We start from the raw sequence: 18607 nt of genomic DNA on the forward strand, positions 1-18607 counted from the left end.
TCCTGAGCTTGGAAGAAGAGCTGTTTAAATGCTGACCAGCTCTCAGAGGCCCCCTTACCTTCTAACACCCGAGCCCACGGGATAGCTCCAAGTAGGTCCCGGAAGAGATCGAAGTTGGCTCTCTTAAAGTCCAGGGTAGCAATCCTACTTATTGCTTTGCTTCTTCCACTCAGGATCTTGAACTCCACCATCTCATGATCACTACAACCCAAACTGCCCCCTACCTTTACTTCCTTAACAAGACCATCCCTGCTGGTGAGAATAAGGTCCAGTAACACCCCTCCCCACGTCGGTTCCTCCACCACCTGCATCAGAAAGTTGTCTTCAACGCACTGCAAGAACCGTCTGGACCGTGCGTGCCTGGCCATGTTGGTTGTCCAGCAAATATCTGGATAATTGAAGTTCCCCATAAGCACCAGTGCCTGGGAACGTGACGCTACATCCAGTTGCTTACGGAAGGCCTCATCAGCCTCCTCATCTTGATCAGGGGGCCTGTAGTACACACCCACAACAGTGTCACCCTTACCAGCCTGCCCCTTGATTCTCACCCATAAGCTCTCCACTGCTACATCACTCTCCCCCAAGTCAAGTTCAATACATTCTAGCTGCTCTCTCACATAAAGAGCAACTCCACCACCCCGCCTAGCCAGCTGATCTTTCCTAAAAAGCACATAGCCCTCCATGACAACATTCCAGTCATGCGAGCTGTCCCACCATGTCTCCGTGATCGCAATGAGATCATGACCTCGCGACCGCACGCAGAACTCCAGCTCTTCCTGTTTATTCCCCATGCTACGCGCATTAGTATACAGGCACTTAAGAGAAGCAGCATCCCCCCACCCCTCTCCAAGCCTTTGAACTCCACTGTCTCTACCCATCAAGTTCTGTTTGGAGCCTCAAACTGCCCCCTCAGTCCCAGCGGTCCTCATTTTGTCCCCTTCCCCCTTCATACCTAGTTTAAACACCTGTCAATAAGTCCCGCCAGTTTCTCAGCTAGAACCCTCTTTCCCCATGGAGACAGGCTGCATCCATTTGCAGCCATCATGCCAGGTGCCGAGTAAATTGCCCCATGATCAAAAAAAACAAAACTCCTGCGTTTGCACCAACTCCTAAGCCATTTGTTCAAGAGATGGGTTTTTAGGCTCATCCCAGTATCGTTTCCTGCCACTGAAGGTACAGATGTAATAACCACCTGCACACCTGTTCCTTCAACTACCCGCCCCAGTCCCCTGAAGTCATCTTTGATAGCCTTCAGGCTTTTCTCACCAACTTCTTCACTGCCAGCCTGTACTATCAATAGTGGATAGTAGTCAGAAGGGCAGATCAGTCTGGGAAGTCTCCTAGCAATGTCTCTTACTTGTGCCCAGGGAGGCAGCACACCTCTCTGCGGGTAGGGTTGGGTCGGCATATAGGGCCTTCGGTTCCTTGCAGCAGGGAGTCGCCTATGACAACCACCCCTCTATCCTTCCGGGTGGAGGAAGTCTTGAGGCATGGGGTTGACCGCTTCCCACGAGGCACCCTCACGGATGGGCCTCCCTCCACACCTGCACACACGACTGGAGGCCACATGCCCCATAGGGAGCCACAGTTGCATGCCGGGACCTTGGGGCTGATAGGGCCTGGCACCACCAGTCAATTTCCTTTTCACAGTCCTTGATGGTCCTCAGCCTCTCCACCTCTTCCCTCAGGCAGGCCATCAGACTGAGAAGGTCATTTACCTGGTCGCACCTTACACAAGCGTTGCCTCCATCGCCTGGCACTTCAAGGGCCAGACTCTGGCACTCATTGCAGCCAGCAACCTGAACGCTAGCTTGCTGTTTTGGGACCTCAGTCTGGGTTGCCACACTCTTCTTGGCTTGGCTTCCTCTTACGTGTGCAGGGGACCTCTGTCTGGGTCTCCACATGTTTCCTGGCAGTAGCCTTCCGCCAGGAAGCTCTTACATCTAGCTGTTACTTATGAGTACAGCCAATAATAGGTAAACTATCTGCACAATTGGTTAGTGAAAAAGGAATACTCTATTCTTAAATGCATAAATTGTAAAATATAGCTTGGGATGGTTTATGACCTCATTCTGAAGCCAAAGCACTGCTACAAAGAGAAGATTCTGGTTACAGGTTTTTTTTTTCCTTCATTCAAACACTTACTGTTAATACCCCATGCCAAAGGCCAGCATCTCTTTTGAAATCCAACACATTTGTTAGAGTTTCCGCTAAAAGCAAAAGAAAAGAAGCAGTTTTATGAAAACATTTATGAATTTAAGATATTTGTTCAAGCAACTATGAAACTTCCAACATACCTAACAACTCAAAACTATATTGCCATGTCTTTTTGTCTATAATATAGGATGCTTTATCATAGAATAACACCATACAATGGCTTGAGTTGGAAGGATATCAAGGATCATCAAGTTCCAACCCCTCTGCAATAGGCAAGGTTGCAAACCACTACATCAAGTACTAAATCAGAATGCCCAGGGCCCCATCCAATCTGGCCTTAAACACCTCCAGGCCTCTCTGGGAAGCCAGCACCTCACCACACTCTCAGTACCTGAAAGTGCCCTATTTATTACAATCACCTTAAAATTACAATTAAATTCTTTGTAATAATTTTATCTGTAAGACATGATATTCAGTTTAATACTATTTTGAGCGCTTGTTACCTTTGTCCGAGAACTACAGACTGAAACTCTGATTTTGATGCCAATTGAAGGAATTTTCAACTAAAAGTGGTTCAACTCTATTTGAAAGAATCGTATTAGAGAGAAATACTACTACAGCTGTACTAAATTTTCTTCAGTGCTTTCTCTGAGAAATTTGAACTTATGTGATTCCAAACATAAATCAAAATTTGACATAGGATCTACCCAGGTTTTAGAAGGACGTCTTTTACTGATCAAGTGAAATCTGCTAGTCAAGGATGCAGGATGATTGAATGTAAAATAAATGTTTCTTCAAGTACTTACTATTATTGTTTACTTTTCAAAAAATAGAAGAGCATAAATAGCTATTTCCCAATTAATAAAATATTCCAGTAAGCCAGCCACATATCCGTTTAGCCCCTGCACAACTGAGAACTCCAAGAGTAGTGGAGAGTATGAACCCATATATATGGAAATACACATCTATACCCTCACCTATACCTTTACGAAAAGTGAACTGCATGTAACCACGTTAGCTAGAAAAAGCAACAAGCAGTTTCACAGCATCATACGACAGATTCTGTATGATATTCACAGAGAAGACCTGAAGTTATTTTATGGCAGGAAATGTGATTTTGTGACATAGTTTTCCTGAACAATCGAAGCAGTAGGTGTCATTTTTAAGTTATACCTAACTTACCTTCTGAATACCCACATGCCTGAGTCAATGCATGACAGTGTGCCAGCATGGAAGCATGAGATATAGTAATGCCCACTGTGCTGCCTTCTTTACTTGTTTTGTACTGAAAAGAGAAAGTTTACACACACATTAGTTTAACAACAAATACAGAAAGTAAAGAAAACGTACAGTAATGAACTGAAAAGATAAATAGAAGAGGCAGATATTTACATTTTTTAAAGAAAATAGCTAATGTAAGAGATGCAACTTAAGTTCAGAGAACACACTAACCCTACCCTAATGAAACAAAATGTCCCAGGGATCCCAAAATGCCAATTATTCCCAGTCTTTAGTCATACTCAGTATGACAGTTTTCCCAGTAATTTTGAGAGGAAAAACTCTTGCTCCACAATTATACATATTACAGTTATCTCTTCTGTAGCATCAGAAGATCGAAGAAGGAAGATGCATTGTGACTTAAATGGGAACAGTGTAACAATATGTTAAGCATATTATACTGGATCACCTCAATATAAGCAATCTCAGCACTGGCATCCCGTAATTGTGGATGCCAATCCTTAGTTGGTTTTGCCAGATGCTTCCCATCAATCACAAACCAAATGAGACGAGGCCAACCTTCAAATTAAAAAAAAAAAAAACAACAACAAAAAACAACAAACAGAAAACCACAAATTACTGTCATTACACTACCAAAATCTCTTTTTTTTTTTTTTTTTTTTTTTCTTTCCTCAGTATTCCAGGATAACAATGTGAGTCAAGCTATGGCTGCAGCATCACAATCCTGACGGGAAGAAGGAGGAGCACTAAGTACTCTCTTGACAATAAAGGCAATTCTTTATACATAAACTAGAAGCTTGCAAGCAAACTCAAAGAGGTGGCTTAACAGTAAAAATATGTACATTTCTTATACTAAAACAAAACTTGAGTACTTTGAAAACATACCTTTAAATGTAACCACCTCACCCGTTTGAGCTTTAGGAAGGCCTTTCTGACAAGCATCGGTGGTTAAAGCTAGCGTTACTCCGCAGCTGCCCAAAAGAAAGCCAATTTGTTGGCTGCCAGCATCCTACAGAGAAACCATATTATTGCAAACTCACAAATAATTAGGCACAGTTTACTGCAATTTTTCCATGTTTTGAAAATACTAAGCCAATTTATATCACAGGGAAAAAGAAAGGTGCAAAGACCTTTCATGATAGCACTGAAATCTATGCTCAAAATACAGTTTTGCTTAGGGTGAACTATGTCAGATTAGGGAGTAGTCTGGTAAGCAATGGAAGAACAGTAGCAGCAAAAATGTACACAATTCTCCAACCCTGTAGGAAGTTCATATGTTTTATTAAGACACAGAGGTAGATTGATGTTGTTTCTGAGACTTGAGGCACCAAAGTGCAGAGCCTGTTCTACCTGCCTCTGTTCCCACTATTCAGCCTGAGAGCTGAAAATATTGCACCTCTGTGTTATATTTTGAGGAAAAAAAAAGCATAGATCTTTTCCAAAAGAACATATTAAAACAATTTCTATAAGGACGCATCCTAAAATAGTAAAATTATTAGGTTCACAAAATTTTGTCCCATCTCTTAGAACATGCACTTCATTCTACTAGGCTCTGGAGAAGCAGAGTGAGTCATTCAGCTGATGCATTGTACTGCTTTCAAAAGTGCAGGCTTGGAGGGATCCCATGTAAGATCCTGATACCACCCATCCCTCTCCAATTAATTTATGAAGCTATGAATTTTTTGGATGTATTCACCTACCTTTCTTGTTAGTGGAACTTCTATTGGCACAGGGATAAGTTCTGCCAGGAGGCATCCATAAAACGCCACCATAAACATAACTGGATCACTATTAGGAAATACAAGAGCTACCTACAAAAATACATTAGAATAACATGAAATGTTTTTTGTTGTCATTTGGGTGGCACCGTTTTTAAAATTTGTGGGACAAAAATGTAACAGCACTATCTAGGTTCACAAAATAAAAAGAGAAATAGTGAGAGCTGTGATTATACATAATATTACAAACCACAGTATTATAAAGCTGAAGCTGTTCCTCACTCTCTATTTTATCCATACATATGACCTCAAACAAACCTACCCGGTCTCCAGGCTTTAGTAGTGGTTCATTCCTACTGGTTAGCTTGTTTAGCAGGGTATATGCTAACTTCAAGCTCCGACTCCACAGTTTGCCTAAAGATGAGGAAGAAATAAAAAATAGAGGCTTAAATTGCAAAATTCAGCCAGCAATTGACAATATCTATATACAAGCAAGCTGGTTGTATTAGAACAGAATTAGCAGTTACATTAGCAAATACTGGGGAGAATCAAACTGCTTGGCCTAAAAAGAAAAACCCTAATCTGCACAGAAATTTAGTTAAAATTTAAGAAACAGAAGTTAGGAATAAATGCCATATTATGCAACACTGTGAAAAGCCAATTTGGTGCTCTACAGCACAGAACAAAAAACTCTTAAACACAGAACTTCAAACTCTTAAATTAAAAGACAAAAATCTAACTACTTACTGGAAACAGTAAAAATAAATAAAATTCTTTAATATGTAGCTTTCAAAAATAAGAACACAGATTAAAAAAAAATAAAATACAACTTTTCATAAAAAGCTAAGCAACACCTCATCTCTTCCATTGAAAATGGTAAATCAGAGCATGAAGAGCCCAGGGAGCCATGCTGTGACACACAGCATGCCTTTGAAATACAGTTAGTTGCCATGGGGACCACAATTATTAAAAAAAAAAACAACAAACTCACAATTACTGTAATGCTTCTATTTCACTGGAACAGGAAAGTCTTGCTTCCCACAGTACTAACCTTCGTATGATCCTTCAGTACAAATTTTTTTGTATAAGGACATTCAAGAAGATGTATGCATGCTAAAATTTTTTAAGAGTGCATTAGTCATCTGTTACTTATTCCTAATTTTACAGCAATTCACTTTTAGCTTTGTTTTATAGATTCTTTCAAGCAAAAAGGTTTAGGCTAGACATGAGGAAAAACTTTTTCTCTCGGAGAGCAGTCAGGCACTGGAATGGCTGCCCAGGGAGGTGGTGGAGTCGCCGTCCCTGGCAGTGTTTAAGAGGCACCTGGATGAGGAGCAGCGAGATGTGGTTTAGTGCTTGTGGTAGCAGTTGTAATGAGAAGACGGTTGGACTAGATGATCTTATAGGTTGTTTCCAACCTTGTGATTCTATGATTCTATGAAAAGGACACAATTGTTTGAAATTTATAAACAGCCATTTGTAATCAATCAATGTTATCTATTTTCCCTTCATAAACTTTATTTTGTTTTCATACACAATGAACTTTTAACTTGCATTTGAATAGCACTCTCAAAGGATCTGTCCTGAGAAGGCTGGTCCTCCCAGGTAAAGCCAACCATTTGTTCTACAATGAACATCTGCTTCTTTCTTACAGTTACCACTAATACCCACCATAGGTAAGCATATAAACAGCTTTCCCAGTTGTATCCAATGCAGTCAGACAAGGGGCTTTTGGCTGGGTAGTTCCCCAGCGTTGCAAGGCTGCCAGCAGAGAAGGTGGCCAGTTGGTCACCACACCAACAGGTTCACCTTTAAGTACATTCATCTGATTTCCTTCAGGCTTCGGTTGATTTGGGTCAGGCTGTTGCACTAAAATCAGAAAACAGTAAAGTGGTGAATGTTGGTCTTTATCAAATGTGCAAATTACGCTTAAGACTGTTCTACAACCATACTCATCCTTCCTCACAGCTTCTCAATGCTCAGTGCTTCTCCCTTGCTTTATGATGATGCTAACTTAATCATCTGTTGGCTTCATAAAAATAATCTTCTTGCAGTTCTGATTCCATGCTGCTCAGAGAAGATGGCCAGAGGAACAGAACTTCAATCCTGAGTTCACTCTTCTTTCCCTACTGTGAGACATTATTTTCTGCTGTTTGTTCTGCACATCTATTTGAATGAAAGCCTACACCAAACCAAGAAGCATTATCAGAAAGAATGGCTTCTGCACCAATTGGATGTACTTTCACTGCACCAAATTTTCAACAGGTATGTTGAGAAAGACTATATGGCTCTGCAATAATAATACAAATCACTGAAATGCTCCTGGTATTACAGAGTATTTTGGTTGATTTTATACACTTCAACATACGTTTGCCTGAAAAATCTTCACAGAAAGAATAGAACAGCAAACACTTCACATTTTAGAGCATCAAATAAACAGTACAGGGAATCTAGCAGCAACTGCTGAAGATACAGCACTGAGAACAAAATTTTCATTTACTCTTTAAGAATATGAATGGGAAAAAAAATATTCTCCAAGATTAATGATGCTGCTGTTCTTAAAGAAGGCCAGTTTTGTTCTTCAAAATGCTTTTCTTTCTGTCTAGACACATACATGCAAATTAGAAAATGATCAGCAACTAAGCAATATCTGCAGAGTATGTAGAAGCACTATAGTTTTATAGTTATACATAACACTGCACAGTGTAGTCTAAGTATTCAATTTCTCTTAACCCGTAAAATCATGAAATATTCTATATTCCAAACAGAAGATATTAACATACATGCAGACAATGTTAACCGAATGAATTCCAGTTAAAAGTAAGCAACCCTTCTCATTTAAGTAGACTTGGACACTGATCAGCTAAAAGACATCTTTTCAGAACAGGACGTGGGGGTTGTGCATAAAAAACAAGCTGCCTGCAGGTAAACAATGGTCATCACACTGGGCCAAACTGGGCTGAATCAGAAGATTTTCCAAAGCAAGGGGGGAATGTCAAGTATAAGAACACACAGCAGGAGGGCTGAGTTAAATATTATCTTCACTTTCTATACTGTGGACAGAATGGTCATATGCTACTGCAATTCTATCATGATTATTGTTTCTCTTTAGGAAGAAAAAAGAAAAAACACTTGCTAAGCCATATCAGTTCTTTCTTGAATTGCTTACACAAAGAGTGAAAATTGTATTTAAAGGAAAACTAACCTTCTAGTAGTTCTTCAAAATCATCAACAAAAAACTCTTTCAAAGGTGGGCGCTTTGGTCTTTTCAAGGTATTTAGAAGCTGCTGGATTTTAGAGGACACTCTGCTATTCACAGGGACACCTGCCAAACAGAAAGGATGCATTATTTACCATGTATTAATAAACATACAAATACATGTTTCCACACTGCTCACAATATCACTCCAAGCTCAGCACAGATTTCAGGTGGAAGAGTCATTCAAAATGCATAGCTTGTTTGGGTAAAAAAAGCTTTAAACAATACCAGTTTCATATATGGTTTACAATGCAAGGTTTTCATAATGGAGGGCTGCAGCAGGAGGATGGGCTCTGTAAACAGATCCTAGCATTGCCATGTGTCAGACCAGAGATGGCTCCCACCAGCTCCAAAAGGGACCCGCTGCTGGCCAGAGCTGAGCTGTGAGTGATGTTAGCTTTGTCTCTGGCAGTAAACTTAAGAAAGGGGAAAAATGCTGTGTAACAGTAGCTGGGAGGGAATGGTGAGAAATGAGAGAGAAGCAGCCCTGCAGCCACCCAGATCAGTGCAGAGAAAGGGCAGGAGGTACTGCAGGCACAGACCAGACCTCCATGGGCTTGTGGAAGAGTCCACAGTGCAGCAGGGAAATGTGGCCTGAAGGAGGCTGCAGCCCCATGGGACCAATGCAGGTACGGGTCCCAGCCTGGAACTGCTGCCTGTGACTCTGGACTGCTGGAGCAGTTCTAGCAGGATGGACCCTGCAGTACCAGAGCCATATAGGAGCAGTGCCTGAAAAGCTGCAGCCCATGGGAAGCCCATGCAAGATCAGTTCAGGAAGGATGGCATCATCCTGTGTGAGGGAATCCACACGGAGCAGGGACATAGAATGACTGTGGGGTGGTGGCAGAGATGAAGTGCTGTGGGCTGTGCTGCTCGAGGGGAAGACACAGGAGACAGCGGATGGGAGAGAAGGGAAGGCATTTTTAGTTTCTCACTGCTCTAGTCTATTAGCAACAGGCAATACTTTTCAACTCCCTGTGCTGAATCTGTTTTGCTTGTGATGGTAATTAGTGAGGGATGACCCTGTGCTTCCCAGTGGCAGAACACAGGAAATGCAACACAGCCTTTCCTTTGCAGACTGACATATGCACCATACTACTGCAAATGAGGAGTGGGCTTTGGAGGAGGCATGGCATATGATGGGTGTCAAGCTCAGTTCTGCTCATTCAGAAAAAAGGACAAGATAGTTGGAGGTTTACAATACAATTACCATCTCCAGTTTCCAAAATGCTGCTGTTGTAGCCTCTGGGAACTCCTCGTACTGATGCTACTTGTGGACGCTCATGATGCAAGTGTTCCATCAGGCCAGTGGTTACATCAGGAGGTGCTGAGTGGTTATCTGTATAAATGCGAGAAAAACAAATGAGCCCATCAATCATGATAAGATTCAGTGCATCCAATGTTGCTTCTTACAGCACTTTTGCTGCTCTTCCATTTTTGACAAAATTGTTTTCTTTAATCAAATCATAAGCAAAATCTTGAGGGGAGAATTAAAATGCTGCATTGAATTCTGAAAGGAACTGCTTTGCCTTTCCAGAGGGGAAATGAGCTTCACCTAATTCCAAAGTGATCCAAGGAAATTCAGACATAAGTTACAAGATGATTACATCATCCTTTTCCTTTAGCAGCCTTTTTTACCACGTTTTTCAGTCAGTCAATGTATCTGTGTGTCAGTGCTTCCTATTCTGTGGTACACACTGTCCATCTTTCACAACCAGTACTAGTGAGGACAGCTGGGTTACCTGTAATGTGCATTTAAAAAACTGGCGTAGATGTCAACACTGAACACACTTTGGTGCACCACTGATCAAAACAGGTAAAGCATAGGGCTTCCTGAGGCATGAATGTGGTCATGTACGGCCTGACATTACAAACTGTTTAATTTCAATGTTGTGTGATATGAGCAATTAAAACTTAACCGTTCTGTAACGTACATGTACATACGGAAAGCAGAGCAATTCTCACATTCTCATGAACTCAAAGTATTGAATAATCACCCCGTAACAATCTTAAGGCAAAAACTTGCATTGCTTGGAACTGTACCATGCCTCTACACTACAGAAGAACACTAGGGAATACTGCCATTAGAAAATTGTGATCTACTTTATGGAATGGTTTTGAATGCAATCACAGGTTAAGAAATTTAAGTGTAGGGAAGGAGTGTTCAAGTAAGGAACACCTGAATTACTGATATCAGGAATTGCAGACCTGAAATATTCAGAATCCTAATAAATAAAAATTGGATTTCAACAGGCAAAAGCTTATAAACAGAGTGCTGCGCCATGCTAGAAAATTGCATGGAGTCATACAGCTCACTAGTGATAGCCCTTGAAGAATTTTTGTGTGGAAGAAATTCTGCAGCAAGAACCAAAGCCTGGGGAGATACAGACAGTGCTGTGAAGTATGTAATATTCACCAACTCATTTTTAGGATGTGATTAGCCCTAGGGTAAGAAGTGCTTATAACTCTGCTCACAGATTTCCAGAGCTTATAGATAAACAGCTCTAAGCAGTTTTAGTAGGATCACCAGAAGAAAACTTCGTCTTATACTTTCTAGTCATCACCACTGCAATGACAAATCTTATGTTAGAGAGATCTGTCATATCAGGTATTAAGCAGGACCACAAAATTCCTTCATTTGGGTAAGATACCAGGAGGACAAAGTATCACTTGATTTAATAAATGTTGGATTTCAAACCAGTAACAATAAAACATGACAACTATGTGTAAAACTGATTCATATAATCTTCACAATACTTCACAAGGTTTATAGAAAGTCCACGTATTCAGAATAAACTGAAAGGCCCTTGATAAGCACTATAATGCTTTCATTTATTTTTTTTTTTAATTGTATTAATTCCCATCTTTACCTAAGTCCTAAAACACTGACTTCGTAAAGCGTACTTAATAAGAAAGGAAACACAATCAAAAGTACCTGGGCCTCATAGTGCAGTATTAGCCCACTGTATTTATAAACTCCAGATAGATTATTAATGAGTAAAGCTTTCATTCCTTTAATATACTAGCAAGAACTATGCTCAGAGATATAACTGCAGTGTGGCTTCATCAATTGAAATCCTCAAAATACCATTCTGCATAGAAGATGTTGTCACCATGCAGTAAGTTGACCCAAAGCATAAATCTGTGGCATGCACTTGATGTGACGTGCATATAGGTACATACATCAAGATCACAGCAGAGAATAAAACACACATACACTCTACAAAATCCAGAAGCCATACTTAAAATACAGGAGTTGAAATGCTGAAAGGATGTGAGTTTTGCAATGTATATTCCTCTTAAGAAAAAGCACACGCATGCAAGAGATAGATTTTTGAAATACAAAAGTTCTGCAACTAAATGCACAGAAAGTAACATAGGGAAGAAGGCATTTGGGAACGCTTATAGAAGAGCTGAGTTCAAAGAAATCACACAAAAAATGAGAATGCTTGGGAAAAAAAAAGAACATTTACAGTCATTTCCAACTGAAAATGAGCACATAAAGGAGCTACATGTGGAGGTGCTGCTCTACAGCACTCAGGTATCTCACAAGCATCTCACAGCCAAGTTCAATGCAGATCAGTGTCCCTAAACCAGAAGTGGAATGCCAGGGGTGCTTATAAACAACTTCTCTGCTGCCCACAGCTACCGTGTTCTGCACAATGAAGAAAACTGATCTTCACACGTCTGCCCTGAGAGGACAGAATTCCTTTTATGCATACACAAGGAATAATTTCCATCTTCAGGACTTACACTCAGATGAAAATCACATTAATTTCATTAATTATGTAGGCTTTCTACTCATAAGTCCATGAAAATCCATGAAATGAGTCTCTCTTGCCTAGAGATACTGTGTCAAAGCACAGAAAGAGAAATGGGGAGCAGACAAAAAATCATGTGAACACACTTGTGACTTGGAGACCAAAGTTAATTGGATTCAGACCAAAGTAACTTTCAGTTACTGATTAGAAGAGACAGAGACAATAAATGCAAACGATAAATGCAGTAACCCAAGAAAAAAAATGCATGAGATACAATATAGAAAATTAAAAGCAAGGCATCAGACAGAAAGCAGTCTCTAAGGAAGAACCTTATAATGAATATTCAAATACCACAGATAAGCCCTAACCTAAGCAGAAACTTGGGTTACACACAGACTGCTGTATCTCATTTCATCTCTTGGAAATTATTCAATAAAAATGGACATTTAAAATAAGTTTATTAAATTCTACTGGAACAACAACAAAATTAAGAGAGCACACTAACCCAGCTACAACTTAATACAAAATCCCTAAGCCATTACTTCCTTCCTGCATACTTCTCTGCAATAAAACCTTAGAAACCTTGTTTCAAACACTCTCACAATCTCCTGTGGAGGTAAACAGCAATCATAGCTCAAACACCTACCACATATCCCTGCTTCCAGTTAAGAAAGAGAATTCACAGAATCATTAAGGCTAGAAAAGACCTCTAAGATCAGTCAGTCCAACCATCAACCCATCAGTAGCATGCTCAATAACCATGTCCCTCACAGGTACACGTGGGATATGATCGATGAGCACAAGGGAAGTATTCAAAGTACCAGAGAGCAGTGGATGCATTTCCAAATTGCATTTGCACTTTTAAGTCTTTCAATAAACAGATTACGTGCCAAAGATCATGATCATCCATTTTCCCTGGTACTTCACAAGAGCTAATGTGGTAAATAATACACAGATTGATGAGCAAACTTTAAGAACACCCTGACACACTGCTACCTTTAGATATGTTAAAGAAAGTATTACACTAACATAAAAAGAGGCCCCAAACAATGTGTAAATACTGCCTTTACTTTTATATTGAAAGACAAGCTGCTTAAACAGGATGCATATTTCTATTTGACTTGATATAGTACCATAACCTTGCACTTCCAATACTGCAGCCTACTGCTTGGGAATTTAATACAGATTTAGTATGAATTCTCCAGCATATGAAAACTGTGAACAGTTATTCAATACACAAAGTATAGAATATTTTGATAAAGCATAATATTAGAAATATGTAAGAAAGATGGGTTATGTACTGCAGAAATCAGTACATTCACTGAGGAATTAATAAAACCCATTTTATGCTCTAGCACACACAAAAGGCCTCCTCTGTGGAAGTATTCCAGTATTTATTGACAAAAAAAGCTGCAGTACACTTACAGAGTAAGGGAGCTGCGTCAGGGAACGGACAGATGGGGGAGAAGGCTGTGCCCCAGAGGGCGGTGGGCATGGAGCAGCTCCCAGAGCTCCTCAGGGAGCGCTGGGACACCAACCTCAGCCATAAGGGTTGGGTTTGGGAGGTGCTGTGTGGGGCTGGGGGTTGGACTGGGTGACCCTTGTGGATCCCTTCCAGCTATGACTCTACGAGCTTTTAACAATCCCTGATCTTCCTTCCTGATAGAAATTACATATTTATTTCTCATTACGGAAATTTCAAACCATTCCACTGTACACCGTTAAACATTTAGCTACTTAAGCACTGGTCTTTGAACTGTTATGTAGGCCTTGATATTGCATACAATTTTCACAATTAAATACTCTGGATGGATAGATCTCAAGAAGCTGGTTGTGAAATTTGATCTCTCTCTTTATACAGCTTGAGATATTCGCTGTAACATGTTGCTGTGTTACATTTTACACATACTATTCTTATCTTGCAAGTTTTTACAGTTATGATGGAATTTCATCAACAATCTTATGTAAACTTCAAAAGTTAGTCATAATTGCATTTGTGAATCTTAAGGAGATAAATGTGATCCCTATGAATGCATATTGTAAATTCCAGACCGTCCTCAAAGCAAGGTGTAGAAATACTCCATTTTACTTATACTCACTAAGCACAATAAATAAATGCAAACTTCCTTCTTAAATCAGATTTGGAGGGCAGCAGACATCAGTGGCTCATTCATACTGTTCCAGTGTCTCCTGTACACCGAATACTTCCCAGTGATCAGCAGCAACATTTGAAGTCCATAAGAATAGTATGAATAAAAGTTTGGGAAAAGGAAGATGAAAATGTAGATTTCTTTAAAGGCAATAGAAAGGTCATATTTCATACAAACAGGAAAGTTCGTGCTAACAGTAAAACCACAAAACAGAAGAGCCTACGTTTATGGATAAAGTACTGATGAAGTACAGAAAAATGAATAAAGCTAAATGCTGCCCGTAGCTTTGTATGACACTTTGCATAACATTTCAGTTTTTTTCCTATCTGACCTAGCCTGTTCTCTATAAGGAATTAGATAAGATTGTCTGTATAGTCTGTGCAGGCATACAGCACCAGGTAAGGAAAAAGCTGGGTATCAGAACTGCCAGAACTCTAAACATTCAGAAACAGTATATGTGATACCTATTGCACAGTACTAGAATCACAAGAATTTGAGAACGTATTGCTTTCAGCTCTGGGGTTCACAGCACAAGAAAGACATTGTGGGTCCAGAGTAAGGCTACAAAAGTAGTCAGAGGGCTGGAGCATCTCACCTACAAAGACAGGCTGAGAGAGTTGGAGCTTCCCATGCAAAATGCAGGAAAGAAGACCTACAGGAAGCCTACAAGAAAAATGGGGAGGGATTCTTTATCAGGGAGTATATGACAGGACAAGGGATAAAGGTTTTAAATTAAAAAAGTGCCAGTTTAAGATTAGACAAGAAGAAACTATTTACATAGACGGCAGTGAGGCACTGGCACAGGCTGCCCAGAGAAGCTGTGAATGTCTCATCCTTGGAAATGTTCAAGGCCGGGTTTAACACAGCTTTGAACAACCTGGTCCAACAGGATTGGAACTGGGGAGGCTTTAAGGTCTCTTCCAACCCAAACCATTCACAATAGGTGAAACACAAATATAACTTTCTTTCTTTCTAAACCATACTGGAAAAAAAAAATACATAGACTACTGCTCCTCTAGGTCCTTCTCCAAAAGTTTACATAACTACTCATCTTTTGTACACAAACAAATCCATGATCAATTTTCTCTTGACTATGTATAGAAATAATATAAAGAACATTTTCACAACAAAAAAGATGGCTTTTGTCCCTCCCTGCTAAGTATCCCCACAAGTTAAAAAAAGGAACAAGAAGTTCTGGACCTACAGTGTTATAGAGATTGAGACAAAACTCACTCATGGGAATGGTGCTTGAGGACTGGAAGAAAGTCAGTGTCACTGCAGTCTTCAAAAAGGGCAACAGGGAGGATCTGAGAAACTACAGGCCAGTCAGGCCTCATCTGTGTACCTGGAAAGTGATGGAATAACTTGTTCTGGATGTCATCTCCAAGGACTGGAAGAAAAGAAGGTTATCAGGAGTAGCCAACATGGATTCATCAAGAGGAAGTCATACTTCACCAACCCAGTAGCCTTCTAGGATGTCATGACTGGCTGGGTAGATGAGGGGACAGCAGTGGATGTTGTGTGCATTGACTTAGCAAGGCTTTTTACATTGTCTCCCATAACATCCTCATAGGTAAGCCCAGGAAGTGTGGGAAGATGAGTGGACAGTGAGGTGGACTGAAAAGTGGCTGACTGGCAGAGCTCGGAAGGTTGTGATCCAGAGGTGCAGAGTCAAGTTTGGAGATCTGTAGCTAGAAGTGCTCCCCAGAGGTCAGAACCGAGACTGATCTTGTTCAATGTCTTCATTGGTGAGTGAGACAAAGGGATGGAGTGCAGTCTCAGCAAGTTTGCTGATGATACAAAGCTGGGAGAAGCAGCTGACACACCAGAAGGCTGTGCAGCTATTCAGCAAGACCTGGAGAGGCTGAGAGTTGGACAGACCGGAACATGATGAGTTTCAACAGTTTCAAGAGTAGAATCCTACACATGGGGAGGCATAACGGCACACATGAGTACAAGTTAGGGGCTGACCTGCTGGAGAGGAGCTCTGCAGAAAAGGTGTCCTGGTGGACAACAGGCTGGCCATGAATCAGCAGTGTGCCCTTGTGGCCAAGAAGACCGATGGTGTTGTGGAATGCATCAAGAAGAGCACGAACAGCAGGTCAAGGGAGGTTATATTCCCCCCTCTGCTCTGCCCTGGTGAGGTGACATCTGGAGCACTGGGTCCAGTTTTGTGCTCTCCAGTTCAAGAAAGAGAACTGCAGGAGAGAGTCCATCGGAGGGCCATAAAGACAATTAGGGGTCTGGAGTATCTCCCTCATGATGAAAGACTGAGAGACCTGGGACTGTTCAGCCTGGAGAAGACTGAGAGGTGATCGTACCAAAGAGAGTATAACGAATGGATGGGGTCAGGCTCTTTTTGGAGGTGCCCAATAACAGGACAAAAGTCAACAGGCACAAACTGGAACACAGAAAGTTCCATACGAACACGAGGAAGAACTTCTTTACTTTGAGGGTGACAGAACATTGAAATGGGCTGACGAGAGAGGTTGTGGAATCTCCTTCTGTGCAGATATTCAAAACTGACCTGGATGCTTTCCACTGCAATCTACTCTAGGGAGCCTGCTGTAGCAGAGGAGTTGGAATTAGAGGATCTTCAGAGATCCCTTCCAACCCCTATGATATTCTGATTCACACTTTGGCCTGTCAGTACTTCTATTTTTTCACTTTAACTCCAGAATAAAGGCCACACGTTATCATGACAAACTTTAATTAAAGAAAAACCACATTTCACTTTGAAATCTAGCTTTTTCAGTATCTCTAATTTCATAATCTTCTCAAAGATTCTAGATGTATTTCTAGACTTCTAGATGTTTATCGATTGAGTCACCTTTGAAATCCATAGCATAATGCTGTCTACTAAAAATACATGTAAGATTACAAAGCGCACACCAAAAACATGATCCCTTTGAAATTCCACTCTTAAGATCACTGAAAATTTAACTTCAGTTTCTTGATAAATCATGCTTTTTATCAAGAGAATGCATGTTCAGATCTCCTGAAAACCTGGTTTGATTTAAATTAAATACATATATATCATACATACCTGGTCTGCGGATTGTACATTTTAAGGCTATTTATGGATATCTCCTGGTAGAGCACAGCAGGTGTCTGACTTCTGCATTTAGCTCTGCTTTGGGATTTTAATTCGATTTTATTCCAATCACACAGGGAGTTCTTTACTAACCTAGCTGGATGTGTGCCATGAGATCTGCAAGCACCGTGGCAGCAGCAGTGGCAGTAGCAGTACTGGAAGCAGCAGCAGGTTTCCCTCCTGGATGAGATGAGGTGGAAGATGCAGAGGATGAGGTGGACGAGCCCTGAATAACCCGGTTAAGCCAGGGCTCTACGTTGGAATGGCTCTGGAACGGAGTGGAGGTGATCCGCCCTTGCCGACGCAACGAGCCCTCATCTTCTGATGCTGACGATGTGTCTGTGATTAAAATAATGATGACAGGCATGTAATGTGGGAATGACCCAACAGACAGGAACATGAAGTTTTTCCATGTTCTTCGCATAGCATTCTCACCTCATGTGCTACACATGAGATGCAACTATTAAGCAAATGGTAGCTTCACATGCACTAATTTTTAGGAAAATGCAACAAATTCTATGTGTTGTAACAAGAGCACCTTGAAGCGAAGTTTCATTTAACACCTGCACTTAGAAAGACAATATTTGAAAAAACTTTCTACCTAAGATACTTAAAATACTTTGAATCACGCTAAATAAGCATACCACCCCAATGGAATTTTTCTGAATAGATAAATTGGAACTTGTCCTGTCTGAATAATTTCCATCACATTTTTTTGTTGGATGTATTTTCTTTTCCCTTTTCTTTCCTTTCCTCTTTTTTTTTTTTTTTTTAATTTTTCATGCTTAGGTTCCTTTGACTTTTTTTTTAACTACTTACTAAAAAAAAAGAAAGAATGAAAGAGACATTTAATTAATCAAAGAATAACCCCATGAACTTTAACCACAAGCTGACATCAAGGTGCATAATATGTGAATGCTTAGAAAAGCATGTTTTTATTGCAGATGTATATTTGTTGCTGTTAGAAGCCTGAAAAACATTTTAGTTACCATTCAGCTATTCGCAAAGTTTCTTACGTTTCCTTTTGCATCCAATCTCTCTTACGTGCTCAATCAATAAAATAAAAGAATCTTTTAAAATGTATATAAAATAATCTCAGTTCACTTGGAGCCAAGACTCTAACAAAAGTTTTTATTTTTGCCTTTTTTTAAGTTTGAGATTTCCTGCAAAACTTGTTTGAATGTTAAGGTATGCTTGCCAAAAGAAAGGCTCCATATTCTGTCTCTTAC

The 18607-nt window shown here is 40.4% G+C and overlaps 1 protein-coding gene across 7 annotated transcripts in view; it reads right to left on the minus strand.

The window, feature by feature from the left end:
* Positions 1 to 18607, minus strand: part of DIP2A (DIP2 acetate--CoA ligase A) — a 100930-nt gene that overhangs the window by 36429 nt on the left and 45894 nt on the right. For all 7 annotated transcript variants that reach the window (XM_085228004.1, XM_085228002.1, XM_085228005.1 and 4 more), the window contains 10 exons: positions 17472 to 17717; positions 9584 to 9712; positions 8320 to 8439; positions 6786 to 6983; positions 5433 to 5528; positions 5097 to 5203; positions 4282 to 4405; positions 3845 to 3954; positions 3340 to 3442; positions 2146 to 2210 (listed from right to left, as the gene is read on the minus strand). In XM_085228004.1, coding sequence (XP_085084130.1) covers positions 2146 to 2210; positions 3340 to 3442; positions 3845 to 3954; positions 4282 to 4405; positions 5097 to 5203; positions 5433 to 5528; positions 6786 to 6983; positions 8320 to 8439; positions 9584 to 9712; positions 17472 to 17717 — 1298 coding nt within the window. The remainder of the gene's footprint in view (positions 1 to 2145; positions 2211 to 3339; positions 3443 to 3844; positions 3955 to 4281; positions 4406 to 5096; positions 5204 to 5432; positions 5529 to 6785; positions 6984 to 8319; positions 8440 to 9583; positions 9713 to 17471; positions 17718 to 18607) is intronic.

Source organism: Meleagris gallopavo, chromosome 7 (genome assembly GCF_905368555.1).
Source record: "Meleagris gallopavo chromosome 7, MGAL_WU_HG_1.1, whole genome shotgun sequence".
NCBI lineage: Eukaryota > Metazoa > Chordata > Aves > Galliformes > Phasianidae > Meleagris > Meleagris gallopavo.